Source organism: Capronia epimyces, assembly GCF_000585565.1.
Source record: "Capronia epimyces CBS 606.96 chromosome Unknown aczIQ-supercont1.1, whole genome shotgun sequence".
NCBI lineage: Eukaryota > Fungi > Ascomycota > Eurotiomycetes > Chaetothyriales > Herpotrichiellaceae > Capronia > Capronia epimyces.
The window spans coordinates 169,845-182,799 of NW_006912904.1; the positions used below are offsets into that span (position 1 = coordinate 169,845).

Sequence of the window (12,955 nt, forward strand, 5' to 3'; positions counted from 1 at the left end):
TTTGCTAAGGGTGGTCGCTAAGCATTCCCTCGTGTTGGTCGCTCTGATCAACTGGTCCTCGGATGAGGGGACAGATGGCCTCAGAAAGTCGGTTAGTCCTCGCCCCCTCCAATTCTAGACCAAGTGACTTAGTGTAGACCTGTAGGCCTGCTTAAGGCGGTATGCTTAACCACTAGGCCAATAGGTCTGGAATTGTTGAGCGGAATTCTGCGACTTCATTATATTACCTGCACGAATATCGGTCGTCAAGAGATATAGTTGGTGTTGGTGGAGCTGGTGTTGGTGAAATTGGTGTTGCAAAGCTCCAACTTTGTCAGCTAGCCTGGTGTCGCCGAGTAATTTATATCTTGGGCAGCAAATACAAAATTCCGTGCTTCAGATGATAAATTGCTCCTGGCCCTTTTAACGCCATCACTCCTAGAAATGCTTGCAATCGCTTTCTGGGCGTTCGACGTACATAGTAGCGTCTAGTTTATCCACACAGCCGTTTCGATCCCAGTCCCAATCCCGATCATAGACTCGCAGCTTGTCGTCGCTTCCATAGCCTGTAGGCCCAGAAGGCGATGCCGGCCGCGAACGAAGTTCGATATGCTAAAAACACAGCAATTGCAACGTTAACGCGGTCATAATAGCCGTGAAGAAGTTTCCCAACAGCATGCTGAGGGTCTGAGCCCACGCCCAATCCGCCGATTCCGACGCTATGCTTCTCAAAGGACAGCTGCTTTGTGAGGGTGAGGGGTTCGGCTTCCGAGACCGTGGATGGCGGCTCAGATGCCGTGACAGCCGTTGCTTGCGTTGTCGCGTCTACGGCTGTCTGGCTGGCCCAAGAGCCTGAAGACAACGACTCTGCAGAAGCTTTTCTGAACTGGCAGGTCATGAGATAAACAATCAGGCGAAGGTCAGGGACGGTGAAGGTGGGGTAGCGCCACAGTGCCACAGCATTGTAGGGCGGGAGCTGGTCGAGGAGATCGGCCAGGACACCGAGGGTTAGGCCCCAGAGTAGAATGGGCTGTTGATGGGAGAGGGACTGAGAGGACGAAGGAACGCCAAATGGTGCTTGCGCCCAGCCTGATATCGTGGGCGGCTTGTCGATGCCTTTCGTAGGGATGAAGCCGGGGATTGAGCTGGCATAGATGGACTCAGTGGGAACAAGCCGGACTGCGCTGAACAGCATCTTGCCAATGGTCAGGCGTATCAATCTGTGTAGGAGCGGGCCGACATGTTTGGCCATTCTACTCGAGATATCCACCGCCTCTGTGGTTCGGAGTGATGGGGATAACAGTGCACGCAACGAAACCCAGTGTACCGACGCCACTTCTGTAGGTTGGGGTTGGATCCAAGGAGAGGTCTTCTCGGTAAGCAGGAATATGTAGGGACAGAGAACCATCAGGACGTCTTTGCCCCACGAGGTGGTGACCAGCCTCTCGGGAAGATTGCCTGCGTGGAGACAATGCACCGTATCCAGGTCCAACCCGACTTCTTCTCTTGTTTCACGCACCGCAGCAGCCAAATCATCTGCGTCCTCCGGGTCTCGCTTCCCACCTGGCAGTGCCGTGTGCCCGGACCATCTGTCTCCAGCCCGACCAGCACGTTTGATGAAAAGGAGTTCGGGGTCGCCTTGCTGGACCCAGTCTTGTGAAAAGAACTCTTCGATTGAGGTCGGAGGAGACGCGGGCTGGCTGACTGCTACGAGCGAGTCGTTGGTAGAAGGAACCGGGCTGTAGGCAGGCCGGACGCGAATGATGGCGGCGACACTGGCTCGTTTCTTACAGCCTTGCGGATTAGGGACATGGGGATAGGGGTTCTCGCTGAGGCGGAGTAGGACTCTTTCGAGGGCTTTTACGATGGCACTTGAATCTTCCGCCATGGCTGAGGTGGGACGCGTGAGGTTGGAGGTTGGGGCAGGCCGTTCAGCGGACTCTGCTGTCTGTTGTCCGTCTGCATTCAGTGCAGGCAGACTCGGAAAGAATGAGTCGAGGCCGCCTGCCGAGGCTGCAACCCCCGAGAAGGCCGGGATCGGAGAAACCAATTTGCCGGGACGTGACGTAGTGGCGACGCGAAAAAGACATCGACGAGCACGAGGCCAAATGGCGGCTCTGATTGGGCAAGAACGATGCCCGTCTTAAGAGACGCTGCGGTGCAAGTGCAACACTCGGAGCTGGTGTGCCATTGGCACTGACTAGAGAAATCTTCTGAACTTTCTTTTGTCTTTCTCTTATACTAGGTAGCTCAGGTGTATGTCTACGCTTGCATCTGAATTTCGGCGTCTCGGTGCCATCTGATCAGCTCTGTGCCGGCCCCATCGACATCAACATGCGTTTCGGCAAGACTCTCGCAGACTCCATCTACCCGCCATGGAAGGACCGATACCTCGACTACGAGAAGATGAAGAAGCTCCTGCGCGAGGACGAAACCTCGCCACAAGGTCGCGGCGGCGAGGCCAGCTGGACCGAGAAGGATGAGGAGAACTTCGTCCATGAGCTCACCGTTGTCCAGCTGGAGAAGGTCAGCCAGCACCAGGCCGATACGTTCAACGCCATCCGCGAGCGAGCTGCCGCATGCGAAGCTAAGCTGCCCACCCCCGAGACCGAAAATGGGAAGAGTGAGGAGGAGTGGAAGGCTGTCGCAAGAGACATGCTGAAAGAGCTAGACAGCATCTCCAAGGACCTCAACGAGCTTAGGAAGTTCAGCCGGATCAACTACACCGGGTTCTTGAAGGCAGCCAAGAAACATGACCGCAAGAGGGGCCTCAAGTACAGGGTGCGGCCGATGCTGCAGGTCCGCCTGTCTCAAACACCTTTCAATCAGGAAGACTATTCGCCCTTGCTCTTCCGTCTGTCCGCCATGTACTCGTGGGCGCGCCAAAGGCTCGGAGAAGAGGACCCATCCAAGGAGCCAACGTCGGACGTGAAGCCCACTGAGACCTACACCGCACACAAGTATTGGGTACACGTCGACAACCTGCTCGAGGTCAAAACTCATATCTTACGCCGTCTTCCTGTCTTGGTGTACAATCCCCAATCAGCCAAGGTGTTGGAAACTTCCCAAAAGGATCCCACCATGACCTCGATATACTTTGACAACCACAGCTTTGACCTCTACCAGAGCAAGGTGGACAAGAGCACACCCGGCAACTCGGTGCGCCTGAGATGGACTGGGCAACTAGAAGACAAGCCTGAAATCGTGCTGGAGAAGAAATCCGTAGGCGATGGCGTGGAAAGTAGAGAGATCAGGTTTCCGATCAAAGAGAAATATATCCAGCCATTTCTCAAGGGTGAATATAAGATGGAGAAGCAGATCCAGAAGCTCCAAGACCGTCTTGGGGTGGACTCAGGAGAAGTCAAGAGTCTCAAGTCCAACATCGAGGAAATCCAGTCGTTTATCAGAGAGAAGGACCTAGAACCGGTGTTGCGAGCAAGCTACACCCGCACTGCGTTCCAAATTCCTGGAGATGACAGGATCCGCATCTCGCTGGACACCGACCTTGCCTTTATCCGGGAAGATGCCCTGGATTCTGACAGGCCCTGCCGCGATCTCGACGACTGGCATCGCACCGACATTGACCAGAATCAGATGGAGTACCCATTTTCGTCGATCAAGAAAGGCGAGATCAGCCGATTTCAACACGCAATCCTCGAGATCAAGGTCAAGGACACCAAGTACACTAGGAATAACACTTGGCTCCATGACTTGATGAACTCCCACCTTATCAAGGAGGAGAAGAGGTTCTCCAAGTTTGTGCATGGTGTAGCTGAGCTTTTTGAGGATTATGTCAACATCTTCCCATTTTGGCTGAGTGATTTGGAAACGGATATTAGAAGAGACCCCGTGACGGCCTACCAAGAGGAGCAGCAAAGGGAAGCTAAGCAAGTTGAAGACGAGATAGCCGTCGGAAGCTTCTTGGGTACATCGCGGCTATCATCTTCCAAGGGAAAGACCGGATCCCCGAGCAAATACCCGGAGCGAAGAATGTCCGGCCAGATCTCGCAGTCCGTCCAATCCTCACGATTGAAATCAATTGATCAACTCGAGCCCACCGCTGAAGAAGATGCCGATGGCGATGGCGACGGTGACGCCCGTCCCCTGGTCAGTGATTCCTCAACAAGCGGCCTGCGGTCATTGCTCCCGGCCTTCTCCAACTCTCGTTATGCCCGCCGTCATCGTCGGGGCACGGCGTGGGACGATGCTCCGTTGCCTCCCGGCGTCAAAGACCCCGGCGTCTGGATCAAGGACCGGGGAAATCCCAAGGTTGAAGGCAAGGTCTGGCTAGCAAACCAACGAACCTTTATTAAGTGGCAGCATATAGCCGTCCTGCTGGCGACACTATCACTTGGCCTTTTCAACGCCGCGGGAGTGAATAACAACGTCGCTCGAATTCTAGCACTCGTCTACACTGGCTTCGCAATTTTTGCCGGCGTGTGGGGATGGGCTGTTTATATGTGGCGAAGCAAACTGATCACGGAAAGAAGCGGGAAGGATTTTGATAATGTGTTTGGACCGTTTGCAGTGTCGATTGGATTGGCTTGTGCATTGTTACTCAATTTCGCCTTCAAGTACAATGCGATCGCAGACACGAAAAGAAATGCGACTGCCGTGGCACTGCAGCCCCTGGTCAAGCTGCCGCCTGATCACCATGTCCTGGAAGGTCTATGGACGCCAGAGCTTTAGGCCGCTAGGAGGTGAATGGAGGACATCTCCAGATGCAATGCAAAAAAATAACAAATATTTACATTGGGCAGCTCGGCCCGAACGAGCAGCCGGAAGAGTTCAATAGTCGGTCAGCAGCCTGCAGCAGCACCAGAACAGAGCCGCCTATTCAGGATCATTGTAATATCCTGTAGTAACGAGCGATTGATTATAGACGTCACAGACGTGTTTAGGCAAAGATATCATCGTCGTTGAATGTGCTAAGACGATTGAATATGTTCAACACAACTCCAGACATGCCCTAATACGAGAAGGATTGGGGGACTAGGACTGGAATTGGGAGCGGCGCAATAGGGCCTAAGGCCAAAGAGTGCGCTGGTGAGAAACAGGGGTTTATCTAACCGGGACGACAATCCTTGTGCGAAGAAAGATGTAATTGAAGATGTTGATGTTGATGTGGAATTAAACAACTACTTCACTGTCTCGCCTCCGTGACCACACCTTCGTAATCTCTTGCCCTGATATAATCCAACGTCCTGAAGAAGTGGCGCTTCGGATTCTCCAATGCCTGGGTGTTGCCGTCCACGTTGGTGGTGGACAGGTTGGAATGGATCAACTCGATGAGCCCGTTCAGATATTTGGTCGTGACCTTCGAGACTGTCAGCGATGGGAATGAGAGGCGCGCGAGCGATTTTGCTTACCGTTTCGTTTTGTTGGTCGAAATAATATACATATCTATTCAAAATCTCGACAAACAGCTCCACAGACACGGCCGTGTCCATGCACGCATCGGCCACACGCAGAGCTCGTTGAAGACATTCCAGAACACGCTTGCCATCGCGATAGAGCTGTTCGAAATGTCAGCAATCCGGTACTGGGCGGACGGGTGTCGTCGGAATTACTCACACTCTTTGGATCCTCGTCCCGGCCTGGGATTTCAACGCACCACCACAGGTGACTCGCCAGGTACACGGCGCGACACTGGTCAGGTTTCTTCAACAATTTGGAACCATGCAGCGCAGCCTTGGTGATCAAGGTGTCGTAGTTCTCCTTGCCAAAGCCTCGAGTCATCTGAAGCGCGCCTGCAATAATGCAAACGGCCTGGAACTGTGCCCTGGAGTCGCTGATGCTATCCTCGTAGATAGTGAATGCTTGGGCAAAATATTCGTACGCAAACTCCTCAAACCCGCATTGATCGGCAACTTGGCCGCACGAGACGAACAGACGGAGACATAACTCGGCTGCCCCAGGATTCACTCGCGTGTAGAGCTGGGAGAGTGTCTGATGGATAAACCGGTATAGGGTCGAAGACTGGTTTTGCCAGTCGTCCTCAAAATGCTCCCGTGATTTCAGTTTGCGCGCAAGTTTCATCGAAGCAGTGATGATAGCTGGCGTGGTGTATTTGATTCGCTCGTTGCCGGCCTCGTAGGCTTTGCGTGTTTGCTGGAGCAGTTTGAGCTGTGTCTCGTTGTTGGGTCCTTGGATGAAATGAACTATCCGTGCGAGCCAGCCTTGCTCCTCAACGGTCTCGTCAGACTCACCACCTCTCTGGCGGTTCAATCCAGGATATCCAGTCGGCTGCTGGAGGCCTTCCTTGATAATCACCTTAAGCAGCGCCATCACCCCTTCCAAATGCTGCGTCGTTGTGATCTTGACTCGATTTCGGAGGATATTCTTGGCCACTTCGCCGGCGACGGCACGCCTTGTAGCGTACGTTTGCGACTGATACAGAGGGAGGTAGTTCGGCAGAGCCAGGGCTGTGAAAAGAGAGTAGTACGTCCGAATGGGTGATAGAAGAAGGTTGAGCATGTTGGCTTGAGTAGCGGCGGAATGAAGATCGGCGGAGTCCATATACTCTGCACCTTTCTCGCGAGCGTAAGCCAGAATTTGATCGGCGTACTCTAGTCTCTCTGGATAAATATTGCTGCTTTCCGTCAGAGGTCTAGCTTTCCAACACAACACCGTGCAACTTACAGAGCGAGGTTGGCGAGCGAAGTCAATAGAGCCATAGTATCTTGAATCGGTAGACCTCGCGTCTTGACGAGGTTGACCACTTGATCGTAGAATATTTCGAACAGCTTGACATCGCCAACACGACCAGTTGACTTCTCGCCGTTGGTTGACGGGGTGGCAGCTGTGACCGGTTCGGACTCGCTCGGTGGTGAATCCGTTGGCGACTTTGGGTCAGATCCATTGGTGTGAGGCGTATCCGGCGCAGCTTCCGTTGGAGACTTCGAATCTTGGTTCAGGTCTACCTTTTCAAGCATCCGGATAGCCGCCTCCTCTTCTGCTTTTCGTTTGTCTTCTGCTGACGCCCCTTCCGCCTCACGCTGGGCGTAGGTCGACAGACGATCCATTAGTCCAATAACGATTTTCTTCATGTCGACATGCGGATTCAATCTGGCAATGGAGGAGAGCAGTTGGTCCAGCGTGTGAAGGTGATACTCATCGGGAAAGACCTTGGTGATCACTAGATGGCTGTCAGCATGATGTCCGGGGCCAGTGCGATCATCCTACCTTCAAGGAGATATTCTTGAGCCAACACGTCGCGACATTGGACGACTTGTTCCAGCAGCGGTTCAACGATCGTGGCTTTGTAGGTCTCCAAATCAACGAGTTGGCTGAGTCTGACCAGGTTGCTTCCAACGAGCAGTTCCAACTCTCTACGCTCTTGAGTTCTTTGCTCCCGCTCTCTGGAATGGCCTTGGTGTTGCCAGCGAACCCATAACTTGTTCATTTCGACGAAATTTGTCAGGATGAAGTTGATCGAGTCTTGCAGGTTCCCCTGCGGTCCGTCCTCCTTCCCCGTCGGCAGGTGATCCCGTGCTTGTCCGCTCAAGTAATACCGTAGAAAGAGGCCGCGAATGGGATGCTGTACGCCGCGAGTCATCTCCATCATGTCTTTCATGATTTCCTTGACGGGAGCATCCTCGACTGCCATGTACACCGTCCCCACAGTGACCATCAAGTACAACCTTGGGATTATGTTGCCTGCATACTGCACAAGTTCATAGAGGTCTGCGAGGTGGTCGACGGGGTGGGAGTCGCGAAGGTAGTCGGAGAGGTAACCGAGTGAATCAAACACAGCCATGTATAGTTCGTAGTATTGTTTTGGTCCAAGGCTAGGGGTTCGCAGTTCCGAAACCAGCGTCGAACTACAAGTCCCTCTCAGTCAGCATATCAGGCAACAGAGGGGTTTCAGCGACTCACCCGCATTTCAAGGCGTCCATCAGCTTTCCAGGCGTTTCTAAGCATTTGCGCATCTGCTGAGATTGTTGGCGTACGACCCCCAGAGCTTCCTCCAGCAGCCGGCCCTGGTCCTCGACGGTGGGCGGGCCTGCCGCCATGGCGACAATAGTTCTGGTCTGCGACCAGGGAGCAACAAAAGCAGACCAGGCCGGAGAAACTGGGGTGGAAGCTTGACACGAGGGCCTGGCAGTCTGGAGATCTCTTCAAAGCAGAACACTCAGTATCGAGGGACACGGTGGAACAGCATGTGGCAGAGCTGCTTCTTTGTGACCGTTCAACCTCTCCGCCGTTGGTGGTTGAAGCGGCGGGCAGACTGGCCAAGCTTGGCGCCTAACAGAGTTCACGGCGTGCTTGTCCGCCATCTGCTGCTTTAACCACCGTTCGCCCTCGCGCTCTTCAGTGGACCATCGCAGGTTGCCATCACACCTGGGACCTGGGGCAGGTTGTCGTTTCTTCCTCCCAGATTCCGACTTGGACGTGCGTCGTGTGTCGCCACGCTACCAATGGGTGCCTAACGAAGCAATGCGAAGACCTTCCCTTGCGAGCAGAGAACACTACGGAGTCCCTACCCTGCATTACATGTACTTGTCCACGGCAGGCCAACGGTCCCTTTGGGAAAGCCCGAAAAGACCAGCAAAGTCTAATAAGAATGATTGCAGTACCTCAGCCAAACGACCTCCACTATTATTATTACTATAACACCTACCTACCTAGGTACACAAAGGCAGAGTACAGAGTAGTACAGATACTGCGCCAGTAGTCCCTGCGTGTCAGCCTCTCCTTTCGTACGAGCACTAGAATGGGTCATCGGAGTGATGCCCCCCGGCCCCGATCCCTGATTCCCAACTCCGACTCCGACTCCGACTCCAAATTCCACGTGACGCTGACACAATGCATGAAATGGTCGGGGTTACACACAACCACACACCACACCACACACCACTGCACACCATAATCACCGTCACCGTCCCCGTCACCGTGACCATCAACCACCGTCAAAAGTCTAATATACTGGCCGATCCCGAGGCTGACTTTCCGACCCATCCCGAGTAAGATACCTACATACCTACCTCTGCTGTGATAAGGTACCTCTAGGTGCCTCTCACCTCTCTCCTTTGACCTCTGACCTCTGGCTCTGGCTTCTGATGTTGTTGGACTGGCGTCGTGGTCAATATTCGATCCCCGTGCCAATGGGTTCGGTGTCGCTTTTCACTTTCACTTTCACTTTCACTTTCACCTTTCACTTTCGGGACATGCCTGCAACTTTCATACCCAGCACTCCCGCCTACCCGCTGCCCCCTACACTCAAATATACCTAAACATGCCTCGACGAGCCTAAACCTGCCTCAACACGTATACTCTACACATTAACTTGGAGCTAATTGGGGCTAATTGGAAAGACGCGGTTGATTTAACAGATTGATTCTCCCTCATTGACTGGCAATGTGGCAGTGACACTGCTCACAACTTGGCACTGGTAATTGTGATTGAAGCTGCAGAAGAAACCCATCTTGATTAGAGAAGACTGATGGAATATTCCTCACCACAGGCAAAGCTCCAAGGCAGGAGAAGGAGAAGAGAAAAGTCAAAGAAAGCAAAACCAAAATGCAGCAAAATTCTCCCCCTGGGGTCGTCGTTGTCTCATTTCTTTCATTAATCCTGAAGTCGCCTCGTATTAGCTCTGATTGCTGAAATCATCGTTCTACTCTCGGTCCAGCTCATGGAATGGTCCCCTGTGGTGGATTCTGTCGTGCCACCCCAACGCCTGGAAATAACGCATCCGTGGTAAGCCGTAAATAATGTCCTGGTCTAAGCCGAAAGGGCTCTGCATGGGCGTCGTAAAGTAAAACGCCCCATTATAATCAGATGCTGCTTTGCTGGCGTTCAAAATAGTCTTCAGTCTCTGCTTGATCATATCCCGTTGGAGCTGCGCACTGTGCCAGAGCTGCATCAAGCTGTCCAAAGCTTCCAGACCACTCGAAATCAGTGACATGGTCCGACTTTTATGGTCCATGACGTCGGACAAGATCCCTGCCGCCGTAATAGTGTCAAGCGCCGAGGTGATGGCATACCCACTAAATGGGCTCGTGGTGGTGAAGTGGAACAAAGCAGCATCCCGCCCCTCATTGTTGCTCAGTTTCTGCACGATTTCCAACATCAACCGCGCGTGGTCGTATGCGCCTTGCACATGTATGTTGATCTGCTGCTGGCCCAAATGGGCATGTCGAACGTGGCGATGGAGCAGCAGTGCCGTGTAATGGTACAGGATATGTAAGCCATCGATGGGTTCAGTACTGTTGCTTTTAAGGCCGTGTGTCTTTCTTAGATGCGTTCTCAAATACTTGTACCACAAGTGCATCTTTGTCATGGTTTCGTGCCGGAACGTCTCCAAAGTCGTACGGTAGTTGTTCCGCTCTTGAAACTGCGGTCCACTGATTCTGCTGACCACCTTCTGGAAGATGGTCGCGATTTGGGCAGCGTAACCCAGAAGTCCGACATGAGAAATTTGTTCGGATAGTTCGCTTGAACCCTCATTGCCGCTGGGGCTGATGGTCAAGTCGAAGGCCGTAGGCGGAATGTTCCCTGACTCATATGCGCCTTTATTGCAGGGTAAGCGTAGATGGCATTCAGGGCGGTATGTTGATTGGACACAAGTCGAAGTGCAGTCACTGAGACAGTCCAGAACGTACGTCGACCAGAATGTTCTTCTCCGGCATTCAACCAAGAGGGGATAATCCAGATCAAAGTCCTGGTGCCCAGGGTGGCCAACCACCCGAACACCCTCCTCCGTGTTGTAACCAAGCTCGTACGCCGTCCGCAGCGCCACACTGGAGAAATCCCATGCTTGACGGTATTCGCCTTGAGAGAAGGCAAGAGATGCTAGAATCAGCCGGGTCTGAATCAGTTGTAGGCTTAGTTTGTCGCCACTTTTCATAACAGCATCGTGGACGATGCTCATAAAGGACGTGCGATGAGCATCTCGACCAGGTCGGCGGACGAATGCCGTCCCTATAGCCAGGATTGCGTAGAGTACCATTTTGTCCTCCAACGACTTGGAAGTGCAGTTTACCACCCAACTAGTAAACTGTTTCCTGGGAAATATGCAATATGCCGTGTTGTCAAAACGCGCAAAGTACTTGCCGACATAATACAAGGTCAACCCGCGATGGACCTTATAGGGGTCTGCCCGCCATGAGAAGGCGGGTGTGGAGGCTGGCCATGATGTTGTGTTCGACAGCAATTCAACGCTAAGACAGTCGGACAGACCACCATCTGAAACAGGCGGGGGCGATGCTGACATTCTGACCCTCTTTGATGGCGGCCTCCCTTCTAGCCCATTGTCGTTTACGTTGTCATCATTCGACACCGGAGATAAAAGGCTCTCCAGTGGGAGAGAAGATCGGTTCCCAGGCCTTGACAGGGGCGATTCCAGCCCCAACAAATCTGTTGAAGCTGTTGACTCTCTTCGGAGTGGAGGAGCCCTTTCCGACATCTGCTCTATGGGTGATGAGTACGACGTCGAGTATGCCGAGGGCAGAGAGCCTGATCGTTTCTGGCCGGTTCGAGGACTGCTCCCAAAGGTCAGTGGACGCACTTCAAGGGAAGCATGAAATCTTCTTACCCGGGGTCAAATTTGCACTCGCGCCCAAACTTCTTGCACTGGGCACATTTGGGCACGCCAGGGTCACACTTAATCTTCTTCTCCCTACAAGTGTTGCAGGCCTGGCCTAGACGTTTCCTTGGCTTTCCTGCCTTGGTGGTGCCCCATCGTGGGTTGGCACCATCGCCGTCGGCATTCTTTTGACAAACAGTGCCATCGTCGTAGATGTAACAGATGCCTCTGCCAGGTACTACCTCCTCTCCCACAATTGCCCGACTACGGGACTGATCCAGACGTTGCCCGGGAGGGAAGAATCCGAGGGATGGAGCAATCCTATCCGAGGTGTCTGAGTTCGTGTATGGCCAAACCCGTGCCTGAGTCGGGTCGAGGTGGTGGTCGTATGTTCGGGAGTTGGGACCGGATAAAGAAGCCGGCGGTAGTCTATCGCAAGGCGGGTACGGAGTCGACTGAGTAGCTTGATGGGTCACTGCCTCGTGGTTCACGGGCAGACCACCCCATCGACTTGGTCCTGGGCTAGGTTGTGCGAGGTTCAGGTCTGGAGGCACAGTCCCCGAAAGAAAGTTGCTGAAGGAAGGCAGACGGGGTTTGTGTGCGAAGGCATTCCCACGGTATTCGTCCGCTTTCGGTGACTGAGCCATTGAGGTCAAAGGCAGGTTCGACAGTTGTCGGATGGTAGGACAAGGGTGGATCAGGTTCTGAATTTCGTGCCTCTCTTCCAATCGCAAATCCGGCGCCAGCACGGCGCCTGCTGCCATGAGGCCACCCTCGGAGTTGTTGAACACTTGAGTCTCAGGGAGATCTGGCACTTGTTGGACAACACCTCCAATTTAGGTCAACGGCGTCGTCCCGAATAGCTGAAGGAATGTTGTGCGCGTTTGATACTAGCTTGGGCGTGGAGGTCGACAAGGGACCAGCTGCATCGACGAGCCAACGAAGGTTCTTCCCAGAAGTGAGACTCAGTCGACGCCCTCGTCCCGTAGATCTCTACTCCAATTAAGATGCAGGACGTGCTGCATTGCACCACGTTACTCCGAAATTCGAGACGGTCGCACGGCAGAAAGAAAGAAAAGATTCGGGGCAAGATGTTCTCGGGCAGGAGGATTGTGCAACCGAGATGGGACCGTATGACATATGTGAGAGTAAAAAAGTAGAGGGCAACCGGGGCCAGTGCGGGCTTACTGAGCGGCTGACAGAAGGCTGGATAAGTGGTGACGAGGAAGGTGGGAGCAAGAAGGGGGCAACCAGTGACAGATATGTTCTGTGCCGCCGTCAAGGAGCACAGGGCTAATAATAAGGCTCAGTTTCCTGTCTCGTGAGCGCGATTCAAGCATCAAATAAAGGGAAAGAGGAAGTGTCAGGGCAGAATGGTGGCGTCCATAGAAGAAGGAGGGGGTCTGCAACTAGTAGTAGTGGAGGGTGGTCATCGACGCAGTCTTG

General features: G+C 53.4%; 4 protein-coding genes across 4 annotated transcripts; 1 reads left to right on the forward strand and 3 right to left on the reverse strand.

Moving 5' to 3' along the window:
* Positions 1 to 511: 511 nt before the first annotated feature.
* On the reverse strand, positions 512 to 1,867 carry A1O3_00068 (uncharacterized protein; the record flags this gene model as incomplete). Its single annotated transcript, XM_007730220.1, has 1 exon — positions 512 to 1,867. The coding sequence occupies one exon, from the start codon at positions 1,865 to 1,867 to the stop codon at positions 512 to 514; it is 1,356 nt and encodes a 451-aa protein (XP_007728410.1).
* Positions 1,868 to 2,313: 446 nt separating this feature from the next.
* A1O3_00069 (uncharacterized protein) lies at positions 2,314 to 4,668 on the forward strand (the record flags this gene model as incomplete). The annotated part of the gene is made up of 1 exon (XM_007730221.1): positions 2,314 to 4,668. The coding sequence occupies one exon, from the start codon at positions 2,314 to 2,316 to the stop codon at positions 4,666 to 4,668; it is 2,355 nt and encodes a 784-aa protein (XP_007728411.1).
* Positions 4,669 to 5,122: 454 nt separating this feature from the next.
* A1O3_00070 (uncharacterized protein) lies at positions 5,123 to 7,994 on the reverse strand (the record flags this gene model as incomplete). Its single annotated transcript, XM_007730222.1, has 6 exons — positions 5,123 to 5,296; positions 5,349 to 5,495; positions 5,554 to 6,571; positions 6,622 to 7,117; positions 7,165 to 7,802; positions 7,858 to 7,994. The coding sequence occupies 6 exons, from the start codon at positions 7,992 to 7,994 to the stop codon at positions 5,123 to 5,125; spliced, it is 2,610 nt and encodes an 869-aa protein (XP_007728412.1).
* A 1,604-nt stretch (positions 7,995 to 9,598) lies between these two features.
* A1O3_00071 (uncharacterized protein) lies at positions 9,599 to 12,273 on the reverse strand (the record flags this gene model as incomplete). Its single annotated transcript, XM_007730223.1, has 2 exons — positions 9,599 to 11,465; positions 11,519 to 12,273. The coding sequence occupies 2 exons, from the start codon at positions 12,271 to 12,273 to the stop codon at positions 9,599 to 9,601; spliced, it is 2,622 nt and encodes an 873-aa protein (XP_007728413.1).
* Positions 12,274 to 12,955: the final 682 nt, after the last annotated feature.